This window comes from Colossoma macropomum, unplaced genomic scaffold (genome assembly GCF_904425465.1).
Source record: "Colossoma macropomum unplaced genomic scaffold, Colossoma_macropomum, whole genome shotgun sequence".
NCBI lineage: Eukaryota > Metazoa > Chordata > Actinopteri > Characiformes > Serrasalmidae > Colossoma > Colossoma macropomum.
The window spans coordinates 16,308,610-16,332,471 of NW_023494786.1; the positions used below are offsets into that span (position 1 = coordinate 16,308,610).

The following is a 23,862-nucleotide window of genomic DNA, read 5'->3' on the forward strand; positions in this document are numbered from 1 at the left end:
GCTTTGGAACTTCAAAAGCTTAAGACATGTCACTGCTTTACATTTCAGTCAATTCAGAATTAACTTGTGTTTAAACACGGTTAGGAGCCGTTTTATGAACTGTGTAGGAGACAAAAAAGAATCATTTATTTGACAGGTGCGCAAAAAGACTGAACCCCAGTATGGAGATAATTTGTTACATGTTGAGTCAAAAGCACAAATTGGATCATGTGGGTTACCAGACCACCATATGCTTTTCTGACACATCCTTTTGTCCTTTGTAAGCAGGCTTACCAAGTTATGGTCCATCCTCTTTGAGTTTGCCTCATGGCCAACTGCCTGTGGAGGCTGTTTTACATTTTCATTCTTGTAAGGATTTTTCCAACTCAGTCATTTGGGTCTTGGGTCTTGGACTTCACAACAGAGTTCTCTGTTCTTCTCTGCTTTTGGCTTAATGATCACTCTTTAAGCCCCCATCTGCTTGCAAGGGACCTCTCTTATGTCCTATTTCGCTAAGTGCACCATTTTAGACACTAATGCCAGAATTACAACTGAATTTCTCGGCTCCCAGCACATACGGCTGAGCTGACCAATCTGTATGGATGCAGGCATGGTCCAGAATGGTCTAAAATGAAGCATCTTTTGAGCCATCTCAACATCTTGAGCTTATATCAGGACCAGCACAAAGTGTTGAGCCAAGGTTTGCCAAAGATTTGCACAGATTTGATATTCCTCTACAGCTTCTACAGCTTGACTCCGCGTGACTCAGTAGTGCTGTTAAATGTTTTAAAGACATATTTCTTGCATAGTCATTTTTTTGGTATTTATCACCTATAATACATAAATAAATTAATATAAAAATGTAGGCCTCACAGACATGGATAAGCCTCAGCTGTATTAGGGTGAATGATATTAAGTTTTTTAATGTGTGAATAGGACTAGATTCAGTCAGTACTTTGATGCTGAACAATAACATGTCCAGTTATTAAAGAAAAAATGTTCCCGGTCACTGAGTTGCACACATTTCAGAAATGCCACAGAAAATCTACATAGAATAGCTAAAACAATTGTTCTCAAAAAAAAAAAAAAAAACAGTTTGTTCAATTCATTTACTCCAATATGCCTCCTGCATCATACTGATAAGCATTCACACATTTTGTGCTTTGAAACACTCTTGGTACTGAAAGATTTAGAGCATCATTATGCTAGACGTAATGGTACAATTTAGCTCACTGCATTTCCATGGTTCCATCCACTGTAATTATAAGTGCAATTATAAACATATACCATACTGAAATAAATATGACATTGGCACATACTGAGGGGATTTAATGCTATATGGGCTAAATAGATTTCAAAACTCTGCACATACTACAGCATTATGGCTTTGCTTGGCAAGTTAGCATCATGGCTGTATAGAAAAATAATCTCATTGCTGTTCTATCTTAGAGATCATATGACTCTAAGGCAGTAGACAAACGTCACACTAAACAACACTGCATCATTATATATCTCTTTTTAGCTGTCAGTCCAGTGAGGGCCTATGCTGCTGAGGCCCATCTGATACTGGTAGATGGATTCTCTCGTTGACGTGGGACTTTGGGCCGGGTAGGCTGAGAAATCCCTGTGAGGTCGCAGAGGGGAGCCGGGCTTTCTGTGATAGAGAGGAGGGTGGGCTGCTCTGTCGCGGGAGCTGGGACCAGAAGGGGAGGAAGAAGAGGACGACGAGGAAGAAGGTGCTGGTGGCAAAGCCCGCTGTGTAGTAAAGGACACAAGGTCAGGAACGGGAGGTGCTGGCTGAGGCCGTTGCATAGATGGCGAGTGGTGGGGCACCACAGAGGCAGCGGTGGCTGTGCTGGTGAAATGGGCAGTGAAGGGCTGGTAAGGCATAGGCTCGACAGTCTGCATGCCGTAGCGAGGGTACGGCTGCACTGAAGCCCACATGTTGCAGTTCAGGGAGGGTGGGGGCAGTTCATCAGAACCAACTGCCCCTCCTGCCCCTGCCTCCCCATCCATACCCCCATACATGCAGGCCTCTCTCGAGCTCAGCGCCTCACCACAGTAGGAGTGGGACAGTAAAGGAGGCTCGTACGAAGGAGGGGAGCGGAAGTAGTGCTCCTCTGAAACAGCTGCGGGTGCTGCATCAAGATAGGGACGTTTACAACCCAACTCCAAGTGTCTGGTGTTATCTGCAACAACATGGGTAGTTTAGGGACATGAACAGACTAAACAGTTTTGGGAGTCATATGGAGTAACTTGCAATATGGACTTATATTTGTACTGGGGATGGGTGATATGACGACATGATTTTATGATAAATTACATCACCATACATTTTAACATATCGTCATTACTTTCTTAATACTGACAAACTGCATGTGATGTAGCCGCTTAAATTTCACCCAGTTGCTGGGAGCTTGCGAGTTTCATCTTGATTATGGATTTAGAGAGCATAATGGGTCTTGATTATTGGACAGTATGTGAAACTTTGAATTAACAATAGGTCATTGTTTCATGTAGTTTTATATCTTATTGTTTTTGATGGTAAATGTGGCACTACCGGTACATTGTGCCTGTTCTAGCTTGTCAAATCTGTTGTATCATAACATATCATATATATGTTCTGCAATACCATATTGCCATATTGCCCACCCTACTTTGTACTAGCTACTATGCTACAGTACCTCTGTGCTTGAAGCAATGGTAAAGCAGACTGGGTTCTCGGCTTGAAGGGAATGGGGTAGAGAGGGGCTCCTGGGAGTCTGAACTGGGCAGGGGCACCCCACTGTCATACTGATAGTGAGAGTGGACTTGTGGGTGACCACTCAGTACCCCTGCACCTAACTTTCCAGACAGATGAGGGTGCGAAGAGATGAGCCGCTGCCGTACCATGTTCTTGGATATCACTGGGTAGTCCTTCCTAGATACATAGACAGATACATGGATGAATAGATGGATGGACAGATGGAATTAAAAGGTTATTCTTCTGGACAGTAAGTCTTTATTTGCTCAGAAATAACTAATAATAAAATAATTCCAAATAACATTGCTAAAATAAGTAGTGATTTTACCTATGTCAGTGCGTTCATTTACATTGTACTAGTGATGGAAACCTAGAACCAAATGTTGTTGTTCAGTCTATCTCACATAAAATCAAGTATATTTTTCAAAATAAGACATTCTTGTTTTTAGCAATGTGCTTTGGTACCTAAAACTTCTGAGCCGTGCTGCATATATTTTTAATTCTTGCAAAATTTGACCGACTGGTACTTTTTGTTTCATCTGGCCATATGTTGTTTCACTGTACCTACCCTTGGAGTCTGGACACACGCAGATCTCCCTCATCACTACCACGAAAACCTTTGGCAAATGGATTGTTCTCAATCTTTAACTGTGTTATCTGCAAAGAAGAAAAGGCTAATGATGTGATTTTCTTTAGATCCATTAAACCAATTAAATCTGAACCTTGTGCTCTCATCCATAAAACATGCAATTCTGCACATGGTACAGCATTAGAGTGTGACCTAGTATTACCTTATGGTTCTGGTAGGATGTCACAGAGATAAATGCAGTCTCATGGAACACATGGGTGCAGTAAGCAGTGTTCTTGGAGCCAAAGGCGTTGTTCTCATCTGCTTTTACGATGTGCAGCCTGGGCTGGTATTTGTGCATAGAGTTCAGGATGATCTGTGTAGAGAAATACACTGTTGTGTCAGACATCTGCCTCAGATAGCCAGAAGAGAAGAGACAGCATTCATTTCTGTGGACTCAGATTAATCACCAGGACTAGATGTGCAGACCAGGGAAAAAAAACAGTCATTTTATAATACTTTAGTGGGTGATTAGTTAAGCCATTAATATAATATTATAACAATATTATATTAATGTCTTTACATGCTGGTAGTCCAGTAAAAGACTGAAGCTGTTTGCCTTTAGGTCCACTGCCAAATGTGTATCATATTTGCTTCCTTACTGTAGGATACGAATTTGTCCTGGTTTAAAAGTATCATGAAATTCAGATCTCATCTGTGACTAACAGGTTGAGTGACATAAATAATGTAGTCTTATATATCAGTTGACCGATACTATAGACTGATAATGAGGTTTCGTGAATTGTGCTGGAAAAAATCCCAACAATAAAGCACAGATGTTTAATGGCTTGTGTTGTTTTGTAACAAACAGACACTGCTGCTGTGAGGGAAAACCTTTCAATTTTGAGATTTTAATGGTTTAATGCTATTGTCCTGGCTTTTATGAAGACTGCTAAGCACCACTTGCTCTGTTCTGCTACAGCAATTCAGGTTGGTCTGATAAGTTTTAACACTAAATACCATCAAATGTGAAATAACATTTGAATATCAAATAAAGAACTTACTATGATACGAACTGATGAAAGTTCACCACTCCCACGGTGCTTTGTTTATAGTCATATGCAAATGTTTGAGCACCAAATGACATCAAATGACATTTTGTTGATTTTCTAAGCGAAAATAAGTGAACACATCCTCTACAGAGAACACACTTCTGCACATTTTAATGCACAGTTACTGTTTTTTTGCTGAATTTAACAGAGTAGGGAAAAGATAAAGCATGTGACCTGTGCAAAAGTTATGGCACATTTTATATTTTATTTTTTCCAATATGCAAATGTGCAAACATAAAAAATGTGCATTACAACAATACAATAGCAAGGAAATGTCATATTTAAGCATGTTTCCTGCAGAGAATGTGTTAACTTAACACATAGAAAATCAACTAAACATGTAATCTGACATTGGATATTAAAACATTTGCATACAATTGTAGATCATAATAGGTCCTATGAGTGATGATATATTTATTGTATTATGGAAGAGCAGAACATTTAGTTGATGCTGGGCTCCTGGGCTAAAATTCATTTCACTGCATTTGTAAGCCTATAGATATATAATTTTTCTCTATAATGTTAATTCAGGTAGATGTAGCGCCAATTTCTGAATTTGTTAAATGTTTATGTATTGACATTGGCAAATATGTGCATGAAAAATATCATGCCCACAGTTCCCATACAAATAAATATTTGTCTGGCGTGTTTTGCACTGTGCTGCATTGTAAGTAATCCAATTAGATCCTTGCGTGTGTGTTTGTATGTGGGAGATGGTAGGACACTCTGGCACCAGCCTGCTCAGAGGGGTCGTTGGGTGCTCAGTGGAGCGTTAGGTCAGGGTCATCCCTGGCGCAGCTCTGTCAGGGCCAATGAGTGTCAAGGCCCTTCCTTTCACCATGCAGTCTCCTTCAACCTATCAGCCGGGGAGGTCTCTATTCTCCTCCGCCCCTCTCTTCAGAGGAGTCAGGAACTCTAGTGCATAGAGGGCAACCTCAGGTCAAGCTTCAGCCTGGACCACCTCCCACCCACTCACCCCTGTAAAGCCAGACAGTAACCACAGCCCAGTGAATGGTTTGAGCGCTTCATTGGTCAATGCAGACACATGTGACCTTTGGTTGGACAACTGGCATCTTGAGATAATACCAAGTGATATGAGCTGTGATGCAGCCACAGATCTGTGTACTGTCTAGGTATATTGATCAAACAGCTCTGATCAATGGACACCCTAAACAGGACCGACTTGTGGGTTAGGGCTTCTTTTTTGGGGAGCAGAAACTGTACAATGTGGTTTCGCACAGCATTGCAATGGAAACTTCCTTTATGTCCACAAAGGTTATGTAAATAGCATATGGTGTGGGATATCCACTGTCATCTGCCCAACAGTCCCAGTTGTCTGATCGCTGATACTATTTTTAACACTGATATTCTTCTTTAAGGACGATCAGTCATGTAATACTGTCTGCCGTAGACCTTGACCTATACCTCCAAGGTACTGATGCACTCGATGTACTTGATTAAAATTGATTACTTAGTTTAAAAATCATTCAGTAAAATATACAGCTCAAATGTTTAGAATTAGGAGTATGCAGTCACAAATAATTAGTAGGAAGCTGTGCAAAATACAATAAAACTACAAATTGTCCAAAATTATAAATGTGTCCAGAATTATGAAGAGCTGTAGATGACTCTAAAATGACTGCATGAAGTTATAAAATTAATATCCACAATACCATGTATTTCAAGTAATAATCATATGTAGATAGATAACTTTACAGAAATTCCTATAGGTAGAAAACTATAGTATATTATTTATTTTCATGTTTATTATTCCGATTCTTTCTTTCTGCCAAAGTACTTGAAATACTGAATACATGTAAAAGTACATTTTTATTGTCTAATTTTGAATATTAAAATTTACCTTGTATACATTGTTATTGTGTATAAAATAAAAACTTATAAAGATTCCAAACTTTTGAACAGTAATGTACTTTTGAAGTGGACTGGTGATGAGTTATCAATTTGTATTATGATAATGCATATTTTAATAAAACAACACATTAAATGTGCATAACTTTTTGCACAGGCCACATTTTTTATTTTGTTTTTTTCCCCAACTATGTTAAATTTAGCAAATAGAATAGCAAATAAGTGTTTTCAGGGGCACCAAAACTTACATGCATCTTTTGCCATATAGTGATATGGTGGTGTAGTATGTGTTTCAGTGTACTGTTTATTCCCTAGAATGTAGTACAGTTTCATTGGCACTGAACATGCAGTTAGTATATGAAAGTTCACCTGAGATTGGTCATGTGACGGTAAAGACGTGCTGTAATTGCTCCAAGCACTGGCGCCTGTGTTTAACACTGGTTTGTTCGTAGCAGAGTCCTACTGCGAGTATGGCGTAGCCTCTTTTGAGTGTGTACCGTGCACTAGTCAGACTGCAGTGGCGCTCGGTGTGAGAAGCTCTCGGCTAGCCGCAGTATCCCTGCTGGTGTGGGCGTCAGTGGAGCTTAGCAGCCTCTCACTGGCCTCATTACTCGCCCTTATCACTTCCCAGGCGCTCAACTAAGCCTGACAGGCCGACCCTGTGCAGATCCGACAGGTTATGAACCTAATGAGCTCGCCTCTGACGCGATGGCTTCGGACAAGCTATCCCAAGGTCCCTCTGGGCAGCACTGCCATGGTCAGACTCCTCACCTCTGCTCTGCTCTCCCTTTCCTCTCTTTCCTAGCCACTGTGGAGATGACCCCATGTATATAAACTCATGCAGGATTCCTCTAATGCTAACAAGACCAGTGTTCTTAAAAATACAGGGTTCTTAGCTTGAACATTCTTTTGACTGCTATACAGTTACAGATATATGTACAGAACATTTACATTATGTGGAGGTTCCTTAAGCTTTAAAAAGGTTCTTTGAAATTGCACTTCTCATATACAAAAATAGTATATTTTAAAGGTCCTGTATCATGAAAAACTAAATCAAAGTGCTTGATGTAAAATGTACACACGGTTAAAGTTTCATAAATTCCATATATGGAAAATAATTCAATGCAAGAAAAATAAGTCTTGTGTTAGTCTAAAGTTTCCCTCTGTTGTGTTGACTGGGTACATCTAAAAGACCACAGTTGCTTTCATTTTTATATTTAATTAAGCTCACAATGTGCATAGCCATATTTAGAACACTGTAATTGTTGACCATTGAGTGCCCAGCTGATGAAAAAGACATTTGAAGTTGCCACGCTTTACTTGAGGGCAGGCCGCTGACTGTGCACTGTGACAAACCACTGTGGAGGGACTTTGCGTACGTGATTTAGTATGACTGATTTACATGAATGGCCGGTTTTCGGTAGTTTGTTGTTATCCACACTGAAATATGTATTACTACTAATCAGAGTCTGTTAGCTTGTGGTTGTTATGTCTTAAACCAGTCACTCCAGCAAGACTGTTTTCCACTTCACGCTTAGAGGCATAGTCTGCTTACTAACCCACAGATATTGCAGTTGTCAGCAACAAAAACAAAAGCATGGTGTAGAGGTGTAATGATACACTTAGCCACAATTCAATTAGATTCACCATACTGGGTTCACGATTCTGTATTCTCACAATCTTTGTTAACAAAACACAAATGAAAAATATGTTGACGTTGCTGCACAACTTAGTAATCGCACTAGAGCTGGGAGGCGGGAGGAGTGCTGGAGTAAGTTATTGATTGGTGCTGATTGTTTGCAAACTTTGGTGTCTAAACAATGCAATTACTTTAGATGGCATAATTAATAGCATATCAATTCTCCATCATGCATTATCACATCTCCACTCCCCTGATTATCCAGCACTAAATATTTTGAAAGTCTATATATGAAAGTCATATAATAGCTAACACACCTTATAACTGCAAGCTAAAGGATACAGATGTGTCTTCTCAAAAATTCTTATTTAATTAGGTTTAATGTGCATAACAAACCCTTTTAACATCACTTACATGCCCAAAGGGGTCCAGGTGGTTGTTTGTTAGTTTAAGTTTCTGAAACGAGACCAACTGCCTCATCCAGTGAGCTCCCGTTGCAGGAGAGTCAGGGTGGACGTAGAGCCGTCCAGGCATGGCTGGCTCTGCTTTTCCAGCCACCATCCTATAGAAAAAGAAGATATGTTATCAGTGCTTTCGAAAAAATAGCATAACTCTAGCAACGCTTACGTTTTGCTTTAGGGGATCTTTTGCTGTCATGTCACAACTGCGCTACGGCTGAAGTGAAGGCTGTTTTTCAATGTCATGCAACTACTGTAGGCTGCTGAAAGGTTGCGTGCTATGTAGAACATCTGGGCATTCATGACAGATACAGAGCATTAGTGCTTATGTCCATGGCATTATGGGAATAATTCTCTAAGACTTGGCATGGCTGCTTTGACCGTAACATCTCTGCTAATTGTGTGCCCCCAAGGTGTCGTTGAGGAAATCCAGAACCAACGTTGGCTAAAGCTGAAATCCTGGTCCATCCCACAGATCTTAAAAAATGGTCATTAAAAGTTGGCTTTCTTGAAGAAATGTGCATTTTATTGAGACTTTCATGGCAAAGCCTTGTTTTGTTTTGGAGTGTACTAGATGCAGCCAGCATTACACATTCATAGGGACAATCGTTGCTACATTTTATAGGCTGATGTGGCACTGCCAGAGGCACAGGGTCACACAGAGGACAACATGCATCACCCAGCTGTTTTTAGCCCATTGGTTTTGACAGGTCGCCTGCCAGTTACTTGCAATAATTAACTGTGTGCTAATAAAGCTCTGCAGCCACAGCTAGCATTATGTGGTTTAGCGGTAGAGATGTATGCTAATCAATGTCTTTTAATGAGTGTTTCATTCCAGATAAACCTAGATTGAACCTAGATTGAGCTTTGAATTTAAAACATTTTTGATTTAAGTTGTAATGCAATGATCTCAGATTCATTGCATTATAGCTAATACAGCTAATGTGCAGGCACTGGATGTGACAGAAACCACATTATAGCCTAAGTGCACACTGGATATGACAGAAACCAGACTTGTCAAAAGAAAAAATCTTCATGATGAAGCCTCTAGCTAAAAGAAGATGTGTAGACTGATGTACTCATACAGAGACTGCAGATGTGATAGCAGAGAAAATAATGCATGGCTCCTTCAAAGGGAAGAGGACAAACACATGAATAAGACTGTGGACATCTTAAGACAGTTCAGCATAAAACATGTTAATTTGTGTCTTTGCACCATGTAAGCTAGCTTGTGAAATCAGTTGCCTATAGGGACAAGCTGCAGTCAGAACTGATTCAGTCACACCATTAGTTTTTCTGCAGATTCACAGTTCAAGTAAAAACCCCACAGTCAAGTTTCTAAAGAGCAACCTCACAAAAAAAATAATAAGAGTGAGGTTTTTGTTTGTTCTAGATAATGACAGTGACTGTCACATCTGCTGTCAGCAAGCAATAAAAACATGTAGAGAAAATGTTCTGAATGAGGATATGCAGGTAACGCAGCAAAGATCCTCAACTTACCACTTGTTATCGCAGAACTTGTAACGATGGTCATCAGCTGGAACAATGTCAATTAAGAGGATGTACTTGGTTTTTGGATTCATCCCTGTGACTTTTACCTTGTAGCTGGGGAACATGCGCCTAGAGACAGCAAAAGAGTAGACATCATAACTGTTTTTATTTATACCTTTCAGAGTTATGACACATATAAAAATCATTTCTGCACTCCTAAAATAGCCAAAAACAAGGATACTAAGGTCCTAATAGGTGCCATAAAGGTGTTAAAAGAACCTTTCAGTGGATAGTTCTAGTCCTGGCGGCTATTGACAAAATTCAGCGTGATTTAAATATGATATTCATAGAATTAATAAAGTGAGAGCTTCCTTAGTGCTGGCACTCCGTGTTAAAAGAATGTCTTAAAACCCTGATGAAGCTTGTTTCAATTAGACTGTTTTGTTCTGTTTTCTTCTCTTAAAATTACACCAAAGGGAACCTTACACAATACCAGATGTAAATGTTAACCAGACATAAAACTGATTTCTAGAAAGCAAGTATAATATTTATTTACCTTTTATATATTTTGATCTTTTTTTTTCAAAACAATGATGCACCCAGGAATAACATATACTGCAATTCAAGTTTTAGTTGTCTATCAATATCGCAAAAAATAAAAATCACAATTGTTATATGACATTAACATCAAAATACTAGCGTAGATGATATAATCATTTGCAAAAGTTTGAAGACCCTCATGTAAAATTGCATGTTTTGTTGATTTTTGAAGTGAAAATAAGTTTACAATAAAATGGAAAATATGAGAAGTGCCATAACTTTTGCATAGGTCACATTTTATGTTTTTTCTTTAAATTTAAAATGAAATTCTGCAAATAAACAGTAATTGTGCATTGCAATGTGCAGAAGCCCTGTAGAGGATGTGTGCTTAGACTTAGAAAATCAGCAAAACATGTAGATTGACCAGAGGAGCTCAAACCTTTGCATACTGCAACAGTATCGACCAGCGGTAGATTGTAAATAAGATGTGCAAGTGTGAAGTACCTTCTTTGTTTAAAGATCCTGCTCATAATTTAAAGGTTCCATAAAAATTAAAGGTTTTTTTTATTATTATTATTTCTTAGAACTGTACATCCAAGTGAAAAACCTTTTAGGAACATTTGTTGTTATTTTTCTTTATTCGGACGTCTTCTCATGACACAAAAGTCTTCCTGTCTCTGGTAGTGTTATCCCAGGAATCAGTCTTTTTAGTACGCTGTTCTTTTTATGGACACGCTTGTGTCTTTATCCTCACGTCACTGAGCACTGACTCGTGCGCGAAGTACTGCAGGTGTTAATGCAGTTTGCCTTTGCTGATGTCATTTGCTTTTAATCGCATTTGTATAGGTTTATCTCAGCTGTTCTGTTCATGTGCTTGCCTATTAAGCTTCTTTGGAACAGATTTTCCCTCCAAACAGCCTAATGGAAATCAGTCTTAGGCCGAGGTGTCTCAGTGACAGCTGAGCGCTGGATAAGACTGTTACAGGTTCTTCCAAATGTTTTTAGTGAGCCGTATGTGTAAGAGCATCAGAGGAAGTGTTTGCTAAAGGAGGATAAGCATAAGATTAGCGAGCAGACAACAGCTCAACCTGTTTTTAGGACAGATTAGTCGCATAAGAAACACACAAGGTCACGTTTAATCTCAAAGTTACCTTACAGTGTGCTGGCATACCGGCGCAATCCCTTGATGAGCGCAGCACTAGCCCTGAACACGTTATGCACTCCCAAATATGGAATCAAAGTCTGTACCTGGGACTAATTTTCTTTTGGGCAAAGACGTTTTTGGGGGATTGACTGGTTTTGAAAGAGCAGCTTGGTGAAATGTGGGAACAGCATTTTTGCTGATATACAAGAAAAGCCAGGATGACAGACAGAATATGCTAATATAGCAGACACGGTCGTAAAATACATCAATGGAACTACCTTCCATGACCTCTTCCTGAAAAAAAAAAAAAGAAAAGGCTCTCTTTTTCATCCCATCTGCGTCAAAGTAAGATACAAAAGAAACTAGTGCCCATATAAACCCTAAGTGCTTTTTAATGGTGGCTCGGAATGGACAGAAGTTTATATAGCTAACTCGTCACTGGTCTCCAAAAGTTCCACCATAGAGCATCACTTTATCTGGGGCTTCCTTTGACAACAAGTTCAACCAGCAGTCATACATTTATAACTGTCTCCATATTCTAAATAAATGGCTGCAAAAGCACAAGCACTGAAGCACTCAGCTCCGTTTGTAGGAGTAAAGCTTCAAAGGCCTGTGGCTGAAGAGTGGCATGCGAAGGGCAGCCAAGATAACATTAGTTCTAATACCCAGTGGGGGTGCAGGGATTGGACGAGGTAAAGCTCTGTGTTTGGTGCAGATCTGAAATCCAATCACAGATATCACGCTGGGTGTGGTTCTCTCAGAGAGGTGCTTCAAGCTAGAGGAACGTCAGAAACAAAGCTCCGCATGAGGTCATGCTCTGAAGCTGACCACTCAAAGGGTCACTCCCCCCCTGGCCCCTAGAGGTGGGTAGAGTAGCCTAAGCCCATAATCTAGTAAAAGTATTGTTTTTTAGTCAAACATTGACTGAAGTAAAAGTAGCTTTCCAAAAAAAAAAACAAAAAAACAAAACAAAACAACTTTATCTACTACTTAATTTTTGAGTAACATATCAAAATGAAACAGAACGTCACAATACATTTGTCATTTTTGAGCACAGGAACTGAAGCTCTCTATTTGATGCACTTTTTTCTAAAACAACTGCATAAGTCAGAGGTCTGACCAGTCACAAAGCAGTGCAGATGCAGTTACCAACAAAACATAATGAAATTAAATGCAACAAAGCAACTGGGAACTAAATATATCCTCACAAAGTAAATTAGTAAAAGCAACTAGTTACTAACGACCTCTGGTTGTTCTTTATTGAGCCCCTGCACTGTTTATGTAGCATAAATAGTCACACAAATAAACTGTAATACAGACCAATTTACAGCAACTTCATTTATGTAATTAATTAAAAGGCAGGTAGTAACTAAATGTTAAACTCTATAATGAGTAAAAAGTACATATCGCTGTTGTCTGGAGAAAACCTCGCATCTCTAAAATGGTAACTGTACAGGAGAAGGAAAAAAACTTACTTTACTTTTATTGTAAGTCAAAGGAACCAGACTTTTTTCCAAGTCATTTTGGGCCGTTTCCATTTTTCATTAAATTTACACACAATGTAAAGAGCAACAGGCATTTTCAAATGATGTCAAAAACTAAAAAACAATGAAAATGGAGATACAAGGTTTTCTTCTGACAGCAGCGATATACTAATATCTAAAATAATTAGTAAAATAGTTGACTATGTTCCTCACAAATAGACATGTATACTATTAACTGAGTAAATGTAACTAGTTACTACCCACCTCTGATGGTCCCCATTGCTTTTACTGAGTCCCTGCATATTTATGCAGTTTCAAATTAATTGTAATAGAAAACAATTAGCAAATACATAACCAATTTGTAATACAGACCAATGTACAAAAGCTGAAGTATTTAAGAGGTGAGTAGTAACTAAATGTTAATATCTGAAATGAGTAGAAAGTAGATTACTTCCCCACAAATATGCTTGAGTAGAAGTAAAATTATTAACTGAGCAAATGTAGCTGGTTACAACCCACATCTGGTGGTCCTCAGTGCTCTTTACTGAGCCCCTACACTGTTTATGTAGCATATTCAGTCACGCTTTTTTTTTCAAATAAACTGTGATAGAGAACAATTTACAAATACATTGTTTACAATAAAGTCCAATTTACAAATGCTTAATTTATATAATTAAATAAGTGAGGTGAGTAGTAATTAAATGTTAATATCCAAAATGAGTGAAGAGTAGATTATTTTCCTCACAAGTACAATTGAATATTTTTAACTGAATAAATGTGGCTATTTCTTACCACTTCTAGTGGCCCGCATTGCTTTTTACTGAGCGTATACGCTGTTTATGTAGCATATTTATTATTGTTATAGAGAACAATTCACAAATATATAAACACTTAGTAACAGAGACCAATTTACAAATGCTTTATGTAATTAAGCATTGTTAATATGCATGTTTTTTTGCTAACCTTTTAGCAAACTTATATGAAGTTATATATAAAGGCTTTCTCCCCTCAATGTTAACAGCAACATCCACAGTGAACACTAAAATCCAAACAGATGAAAACAAACAAAAAAGGAAATTAATGTATATCACATTGACCCTGAAAAAGTAATCTGATCATAACATTTAGGTTCAAATAGGACATAATGCTAGCACAATAGATCACGTGGCATGTCTAATAGGGCCTTTCAGTGGCTTAGTCCCCCTGACGCTGCTCTGTTGGTGTATGAAGTCACGCATTAGCGTTGCAGAACTGCATTACTACATTGTAATATAATATTGTTACAGCTCCTTTTATGCTGCTAGATGTCTGTAGACAGCCAAGGGTGATCTTACATGTATAGTTTGCAAATAATGTTGAATATGACCGTCTGTTTGAAAAGCATTTTGGACTATTATGGATAGCGTTCCCTCCTAACCGAAAGTTTCTGGGTGGCAGTGTTGTATGGATGTGTGTGTGGGATGGTGAAGAATGAGGAGTGTGTCAGCATACGCAGAGTGCCAGCTGTTTCTCTTAGTGCTCTCTCTCTCTGTCTCTCTCTCTCACTCTCGCACGCCTGCCCTGCCAATGATCCATCCTGTCTGTAGGAAGCGGCAGCAGGGCTGAGATCAAAAGGAGTGGGATGATGGAGCAGGGGGGGCCCTCTGGGGCCTGGGAGACGCCGCTGATCCAGGGCGCTGCGCTCCCCTCATCACCACCACCGACGCGCTCGCTGACGGGCTGTGTACAAAGAGACTGCTAGCACCGGCCGGCTGCTCTCACTCTCAGCAGGCAAGAACGCGGCCGGGCCTTGGACATGCTCACTGCTCACACAATAACAAGCCACTCATGATGACTCTGAGGAGTTCTTCCAGAGTTCAGCTTTACAGAATGCCCAGCCTGAGCCTAAGGGTGCGGGCTGCGCTCTCTCTGACTGACGCACAGCTAGTCTCTGTGACCCACTTTCACTGCACAGCCAGTGAGCCTGAGATATTACTGCTAAATGTCGTATACATTGTTAGATAATAGTAGGAGTTACATTAACTTAGTAGCCTATGCAGTAACTAATTTCAGTGTAGCCTTAATGCTTTTTGAAAAAAAAATAAAATAAAACCTTTTGAATTTAAATGTATGATATTGAAATACTGTTGTACAATGCAAAGGAAAAAAAATACACACACACACATATGTATACATATGTATATATATATATATGTGTATACAGTATTTTTTCCCAATTCTAAATTGTTTCAAACTGTACTCCTATTAGGACATACAATCATAGGAACTCATTAAATGAGTTTGCTGTTATCACTTTAATTTAAAGAAAAATAAATACTTTTATTTCTTTTTTTTATAAGGACAAAATTGCAAAAATGGCTTATAAATACTGCTCTTGGAGACTGAAAGGAATGTTTAGTTATGCATTGAGACAGCACTCAAATACTGAAATATCTTTAGCTTGAGCAACTTCAGCCAAAAGTCGTATTTTACAAGCTTTATTGTAAATTTGGTAAGAAGATAATATGGTTTAAAAACAAATAGTCACACACTTCAAACCCTGTTATTACCATTGCCTTTCAGGTCTGCTTATGCTTTATTGGTTTGGATTACATCTTTTTTTTTAACAAAACGTTCCATTAAAATAGAATTGAAGCCTGCATGGCTTTATATTTTCACTAAGCTGTACATCACCCATGACTGTGTACTCCATATTCCGCTGCTACAATCCCCTCTGCTCTATAACAGTACTGTTTCTTTTTGTTACTGTGCAGGAACAGCTACCATGAGCCAGTAAAGCAAAAGAATACACAGTGCAGATCCAGCTCGACGCCCTCAGTAACATAACACTATGATGAGAACCGCTGCATGAAATTGTCCTCCATTTTGTGTAATAAGAGTTGTTACGGAGGTGAGTTGGTGATTTCTGTCCGGATTTACAGTTGTCCGATGACCAAATTCTCTTTGAAAAAACAAAAAAAATGCCATAGCAAATGGCTTGTCTTTCTTCATTGTTAGACTGATATACTGAGTATCTTAAACAGAGGCTGGTCTTCAATTACATGCTAAACTGTGTAAATGAAACGTGCCCATCTGTTGTGAAAAGGTTGCCAGAGAAGACAGCCTTGCTTGCTACGTGCAGCTGCATGTGTGTGTGACGGCGCGGTGCTTAGCTCTTCAAAGAGTTTAAGGATTCTTTGCGCACTTTATCAGCTGGACAAGGAGAAGCCCATTGCTCACAATGTTACAGCATTAAAGAAAAATTGTGGTGACCTTTTGCATTTTCCACAGAGAAACCTTGAGAAACGGCAGGCTACGACTGGCAGAAAGCATTGACTCGCTCTCTGCTTAATGTCCAGGGTCCTGCTCCTAATCCAGGGGGTGCATTAAATCTAACACACAGGGCAGCCATTTGTGTTTCCAATTAAACATTCATGGACACAGGAATCCAGACTCGCTTTACCTTTGTATAATCGAGCTTTATAAACACTGTAAGCGGTGTCGTTTTATGTTGAACCTTCAAATAATTTAGGATTCATTGTTGGCCGTTGATATTTAATTTGTTTCTCTTTTCAGAACTTCAGCGAAGGATAAAATCCACCCACCTGCCTGCTTTAGTGATGATCATCTCTGTTCCTGCCTCGTGGAACTTCTTCCACAGTTCCCGCTCATGAAGAACCACTTTGATGTTCTCTATGTTCTGCAGGACAAGAAACAGAGTGTTGAACGGTAGTAGAGCTCAGAGGACGTCTGCCGTATTCAGGTTATTTCACTTTTAAAAATTCTGCCTGATCTCATGCTGATGTCTTACCATGATTTATTTTGATATCCTAACTGTATGATCCAAATTTTTATTACGAAAATGAAACAACATGTCCATAGTTATTGCTCACCCTCATCGAAATAATACCAGAAGGAGGTTCCGTCTCATATAAAGAGTGTCAGAGGGACAGGGTGCTTCCCATTGGTTACCTGGTCGACTTCATTGTTGTGGGGGATGCTGGGAGTTGCAGGCAGACCCAGATGTGAGGAGTCAGCAGCGAGCTCGGGAAGCCCACCAGACTGGGCCACAGTCACGCCTTCATCAGCCACAGCTGAGGCCTTCTCCTGAAGCATCTCTGCCAAATAAAAAATTAAACAAAATAGAAAAACAAAGAATCAAACAATCTGTTTTAATAAGAGGCTCCTTAAACGCTAGGCTTGTTATTCAGTTATTAATTTTTAAGGCTTATTACACAGTAACTACAGTGTAACAATGTAGTTACAAAAGCACGGACAAATAGTCGAGACTTGTCAACGAGTCCATTAGAGTTTTTAATATAAAAATTTAAGCAGCTAAATAAGAATTGCTAATGATTATTAATTATTATTATTTATTAATATGTATCTAGCATGTCTGATTATTTCAGTCTAGTAACATAATACAGTATTGCAATTAACATTATTACATAACTTATTTTCAAGAGATTTTATATTCTAATATTACAATATGGTAAAACTGTTACTTACACTGTTGTTTTTATAAAAGGTTTGTTAACGTCTTTTTGATTTTATATGTATATATATATAAACTATACTATATATATATATATATATATATATATATATATATATATATAGTTAATGATAATGATATTTTGTTTTTATTCTTTTGACCTGCTCTTTCTTACTAGAAGCTCTAATGTCTGGTCTTATGTTAACCGACTAAATAATATACTGCACTTAATAATCCAAACACATAAATGGAGTTTGAAATATATCTTCAAATGTTAATCTATTAACAAATATGAAAGTAAAGAGACATTGGGTCTTTAACTATTTTTTCATTCATCCTCATTCCTTTTTTAAAATAACTTACCCCTAAAACATTGTCTTAGTGCACTGAAAGACCGTATTTACCGTGGCAATTTTTCAACCTAAATAATATAATTTTTTTTTTTACATAGCAATTTTAAACAAAATAAAGGGGACACATACTGGAAAGTTAAAAAAAAATGTTTCAAGTATTTAAAAGGTTTCACATATGCTAAACTTTGGAATGACTGATTGCTTAATGTTTATAGTAATTTAATTTGAAATATATTAACCTTAGGAAATAATTCAAGTTAAAGCACAACTACTATTTTTCTCTCAGCTTTACCATTCAGCTGTGCATTAAAAAGGATAACACTGCTGACACATGCAGTTCAACTGTGGGCTCAAATTAAACAGCTTCAGTTTTTAAAAGACCACTTTTTTAACCAGGTGATTCTGCAGATGTGAATTTTTTAACAGATGCCAATTTGTCTTTCACATGTGAGTTTCAAAGCTCCAGAATAGAACATATGCATCAATGTGCTGTTTATACATGAGCTAAAAAGGGAGCTAATGATGTATGGCTAGTGAAAATTCCTGAAATGTGTGGTGCTTTTCGTCCTTGGGAGTGTAATGATGTCATTCTACAGTGTACATCATAAAGGCCACAAAATATAAGAAGCGATTAACATTTACATATTTCGAAGGCAAGTCCGCCTTCATAACATGACCTGGCCACTTAATTTCGTGGAAAAGGTCGAGATCCGTTTGTTCTAAAGTATCGCTTGATTAAATATTTATACTTCCAACATTACAGCACAGTTTTATGTAAGGAGGCTAAACACTGCCGATTCCATTAACGGAGGTCACCATCTGAGCCCCTCTCTCACGACCCCTCGCTGCTCCCACGCAAACACCACACGGAAAGGTACGGCTTATGAGGACGCCATGCCGTGCTGTGCTGAGTTGCTTTTGCTTTGGTGGTGCCTATTCACACTCAGAGGAAAGCCAACTGCTGGCGTGGTGAAGACCCCTGCCCAATTTCCCTCTAATCTCACACCTGTAAACAGTGTGAGTGCACACCCTTCAGATAAAAGGAGAGGAGCAGGATTCCATGTAAACTTGGGCAGAGATTTGCAAAGGCTAATAAAGATAAGGCCTGACAGCCACAGTGAGGCTGCAGCAAGTCAGCCGTTGACTTTTCCAGTCTAAAATGTGCCTTTCACTTACTCTGTTTAACTAAGCTCAGTGAGCGAGAGCTGTGTTTATATCTCTGTCACTCCAGACATATAATCCGCTAAACTATTCTTGGCAGATACTGTTCTTTGCACACTGGGGCTGGGGAGCTATTTCCAGTTCCCTATAGTCCAAAATGCTGAACAATGGCCAAACTTCCATGCACCTCTTTCTCTGAGGTGATCAAAGGATTCGACTATGGACATCGATTCGGTCTTGCTTTCTTGCTGGTAGAGTTCACCCACTCTGTGGCAGGTTTTCAGCTTGGAAAGCTGGACTCAACTGTGTTTGTGTTTGACAGGAACAGTGGAGGAATTTCAGGCGGTTTGAGGCTCTTCCCCCCAGGTCTTGGCTTTGGCTGAGATATACAGGTATGATGCATGTTATTAAGACAGCTCTCATAAATTTCCATCTGGCCTGCCATTTTATACTGTAGCTTTTTTGTGCCATATGGTGTGCTTTTTGCTCAGGAGGATGCTGACTCCCAACACGGGCAAACATCAAAGTTCCCCTCCAGTGTGAGTAAACAGATCCACTGTTGGACGTTTCGCCAGCCATTGGTGTACCCATACAACTGCGTGGGCACCACATGCTGCTGTCCGCCTCATATCATAGAGTGATGACCCTGCGTTGGAATCCAGCATGTTTCATTCTCCACACATGTGGGCTACAAAATGGTACAAATGTATCATACACTTCCAATTCCAGGTTCAGTAGATTTAGCAGGAATGCTTAAATATATTAGGGATGCATGATGATGCGGGAATCATATCGGGCCTGGCAGAGATTCGCTGAAAAAGAAAATATCGGCATCAGACAGATGTTTAGATTTGGCTGATTTTTCAAACCTATATTTGATGATGTATTTATTGTACTCTGGTAGAGCTGAACGTTTAGGTGATGCTGGTCTGCTGTGCTAAAATATCAGCATTTTATTCATTTTATTACATCCTCATTGCATTCTATACACGCTATTAGGCCTTTACGAATAATAAACTCTAATCCAGGTAGATGTGGCCCCAATTTCTACATATTTATAAATGTTTATGTATCAGCATCAGCAGATATGTACATAAGCAATATCGGATATTGGCATCGGCCAACAATTCCCATATCAGTGCATCCCTAAAAATGATACTTGAGAAAAAAAAAATCTGAGATTAGAGTCATTACTGATTAGTGATCAGCAGGACAGCCGTGTCCTGCAGGTAGAATGTAACTAACTCAATTTGAACCAGATAGATGTAGACCTACGCCTTCAAACTGAAATAATAATACTAATAATACTAGTGTTATAGTGTTAATAATATTAGTGTAGCTACAGTGTGACAAAAAATGTGCAAGTGTAATCTTTTTAGTTATTTAATATTATGTCAAGTTGGTCCTTAGATTTTTTTTAATTTATTTTTTTAATCTGTGCTTAGAGAATTTTATCAATTTAAACTGGTAAAACAATGTTCGTCATAATCAGTACAACATCTCTTAAAAAGCCTCATTTCTTTTTTAAGTTTTAATTAGGGCTCGACTTTTATTAGTCAATCACTTTATTGTCTTTTTAATTATAAATACAAAGAGTGGACGAAGAGGCCTGTTTTTATGCTTCCGCACATTTAAAAAAAACATTTAGTGCGTTCTTTAAAAAAATAAAATAAATTTTAAAAAGTGAACCTAAATTCTTGAATTTAACCACCGTAGCACAGCCTGTGCTGATGACCCAAACGTGTTGGCGTGGTCACAACAATCGAGCTCCAAGCAGCCTGATAAAGAAATTACACTCAATTATACTAGATTCAAATGAAATATATCAATAATCGCCAGTTTCACGGTTGTCCTTCTGCAGAGCTTTCAGGACCAGGCCCACCCAGCGATCATACACCTTATGATACAATAACTTTCCTCTCAGCAGTGTGGATCAGCTCACACATCCACATTCGGCTTTTAAAGCATGTTAAATCAGTCGTTCATAATAACGATCACTCAGAATGCAGGTCTTATTTATTAATTTAAACCAGTAAACACTGTAAACAACAAGTAACTGTTGTAAGGACTGACCAGGCCTTCAGCTCGGTATCTGTCTCTCTGTCTCCTCAGTCTTCATGCCCACTGCTGACCCATCACGCGGACAGGTTCATTAAGCTCCAGCACACGTCCTAATCGCATTACAGCCTCGCGTGCGAAGCTCCTGTTTACTAGTTTGTATGTGTAATTCCGCGAGACGCTAACAGATAACACACACACACACACACACACACACACAGGCGGCTGAGATATTTACCTCGTCTGATCGACCTGCTATGGGCTCAGTCTCTCCATCTCCTCCCCAGAAAGGCAAAGGGCCGAGTCCTCGGCGAGATGCAGCGGGAAATCCCAGCGTTACTCGCCACTCAAGCAGCTCAGCATCTCTCTTTCTCTCTCTCTGTCTCTCTTTCTCCCTCTCTCTTTCTCTCTCTCTCTCTCTCTCCTGAAGTTTGTGTGTGTGTATGTGTGTGTATATGTGTGTGTATATGTGTGTGTGTGGTGGTCAGGGCGGGAGGAGAGTCGGGGTTCTCCCAGGCTGCGGAGAAACAAACCCTGTGAAACAAACCCGTCTCCCCGCGCTAAGCGCTGTATGTGGGGGGTGGAGGGGGGTCTCCGTGCGTGATGTTTTCTTGGAAATGCGAAAAAAAGAGGATATGCTGAAGAGCTTGATTTGTTAAAAGGCGAGGGTGAAGTGCTGCGCTATTTCGCCCCCTCCTTTCTCTCCCTCCATCCCTCCCTCCCCCTCCCTTTCTCCCTCACTCCTCTGTCTCATTGCTGACGTACGTTGCTAGCTGTGCTAGCACTTTCTCCCAAAGCAAGAGTCCCCAACAGCAGCGCAGTCACCCCTAACACACAAACACACACACACGCGATGGAAAATGAGGATCAGAGAACAGTGCACGGAGTGTCTTGTCCTCTGATCTGTAGCTGAAATAAACCAGCAGCTACAGATTAATAACGAATAAAGGCGTTTCAGTGTGAAAGTGAAGTTGTGAGATGTCCAGGTGTCTCAGACTGAAGGGCTGTGAGGTGGTGGATGCAGCAGACACAGCCATGAGTGACGTTAATGTGAAGAAATCAAGGACTTTCACATCAGCCTGGGCTTCACTGCAGAGGCTCACACATTAACACAGAGGCTGGTCAGTCGGTCAGTCAGGCTGTATGGCGGTGTTTCGTGTGTCCTCGCTCGCATGTTTTCCTGTGAAGGTTGTTGGAGATTTGGTGTAAACGCCCGCACACTGGCGGTGAAATATGGCTGCGGTTTTGAAGTAAATGGCTCGAAGCGCGAGGCTGAAAGATCAGTAAATCACCTGGAGAAGGCTGAGGGCTTTGGGCTGATGGCTGCTGGTGACATGACCAAATGAACGGCTACAGGCAGAAGGGCCTCCACAAACCGGGGGGGTTTATTTATTTATTTATTTATTTAAACGAGACCAAAACCTTTATTTCCATTCTTCCCAAGGTCCTTCTCGTTGGACGTTTTATTTTATTTTATTTTACTTTATTTTACTCTGTTTTGTTTTCGAGATGTGATGACATCAGGCGGTGTTGGTGTTTTAGGCGAAAGTACAGATGATACATAATCAGACAACACTGAGGATCTTTCATTAATAAATGAAGGAGCTGGCCTGTTGTAAATGACCACAGGCGGCTCGATTGCGAAGATAAAATAGTAACGAAACCCGCTTCAAAAACGAATAGTAAAAATGAGGAATTTAAAACACTGACCATTTCTAAAATTATTCTTTAAAATTATTCTTTTTAAAATAAAAAAATATGAACGTGTCTGTACACGTCTAGGAGCCAATCAGACTATCTAATCAGACATTTTAATCAAACTGTTTAACTGTAATAATCAGCTTTATAAACAGAAATACTCAACATTGTTTATATTTTTTAATAACGGCTAAGCAGCTCTATCGTGGGGACTTTTAAATACTTCCATAACAAAACAAAAAAAATTGCTATATTTAAATGGTTCGCCATTAATAATAATAATAATAATAATAATAATAATAATAATAATAATTTAGCTACGTTTATTTTTCAGAGTTACGAATCTGTTCGCATAAAATGCTAAATAGAAGTAGAAACATTAGATGTCTGAAGAAGCGAGAGACAGAGACAGATAGAGAGATACAGAGAGAGAGAGAAGGCCAAGGCCTATGAGAGCCACACTCACTCAGTCACACTTTACTGCGGTTTGTATATATGAACACATTCAATGTACAGAAAAAATGTACATTTCTCTGTGAATTCAGTAAGAGTCTTCTGGAAAGCGCACGAAACACGCGCACCTTCAGACGTTCGGAGCTCCACGTCATTATCCACTCAGAAATCAGTGGTCGTGCGGCAGATGAGGCGGGTGTGTCACTCACCTCATTAGATTAACCCCGCGTCTCTGCGCTGCTCTGTTAAGGCCGCTGTGCCAGTCCCTCTCTGTTACAGACTCAGGCCTAAGCTAAGCTAACCCAGCACCTCCTCACACACACAGCACCCATTTCAGTCCGACCCTCGCGACGCTCTGTCAGCCCGGCGGGCTGGTAAAGCAGACAGGCACTCTTACCTTTCCGATGGTGAGCAGTCGGGTGAAGCCTGCGCTCTGGCTCAGTACAGCACTCCTTTCTCACTCAGTCAGACTCTACTATACCGCATGTCTCTATAAAGGGGATGATGATTTTTTTTATAGGGCTGAATTGAGCTGCCTTTCTGAAAGGGAATTTAAAGTTCACTCACTCCCCCCGTCACGTGGTGTGGAAATTAGGAGCAGGAGCTGAGCGCTTCTCTAAAGCCTCAGTGCGCTCCGA

The 23,862-nt window shown here is 39.5% G+C and overlaps 1 protein-coding gene across 2 annotated transcripts; it reads right to left on the reverse strand.

Annotated features, from left to right (window-relative positions):
• Positions 1 to 297: 297 nt before the first annotated feature.
• Positions 298 to 23,862, reverse strand: tbx4 (T-box transcription factor 4). 2 transcript variants are annotated; one of them, XM_036562297.1, is made up of 9 exons: positions 23,622 to 23,862; positions 16,979 to 17,124; positions 16,612 to 16,706; positions 9,869 to 9,988; positions 8,325 to 8,472; positions 3,514 to 3,666; positions 3,291 to 3,379; positions 2,664 to 2,899; positions 298 to 2,168 (listed from the first exon to the last, which is right to left on the reverse strand). In XM_036562297.1, exons 2-9 carry the CDS (start codon positions 17,120 to 17,122, stop codon positions 1,498 to 1,500), a joined length of 1,656 nt encoding a protein of 551 aa, XP_036418190.1. In that variant the 5' UTR covers positions 17,123 to 17,124; positions 23,622 to 23,862; the 3' UTR covers positions 298 to 1,497. The 2 variants fall into 2 exon arrangements, with proteins under 2 accessions (XP_036418190.1, XP_036418181.1); XM_036562288.1 differs by lacking the exon at positions 23,622 to 23,862 and adding an exon at positions 21,312 to 21,779.

Bases quoted from the DNA above. Each gene is read 5' to 3' on its own strand.
- tbx4 (XM_036562297.1), bottom strand. From the start codon at position 17,122: ATGCTTCAGGAGAAGGCCTCAGCTGTGGCTGATGAAGGCGTGACTGTG. The intron at 3,667-8,324 runs GTAAGTGATGTT...TTCTCTACACAG, and splicing joins ACCTGGACCCCTTTGGGCAT to ATCATCCTGAACTCTATGCA. The intron at 2,169-2,663 runs GTACTGTAGCAT...ATGTTGTTGCAG, and splicing joins CCATTGCTTCAAGCACAGAG to ATAACACCAGACACTTGGAG.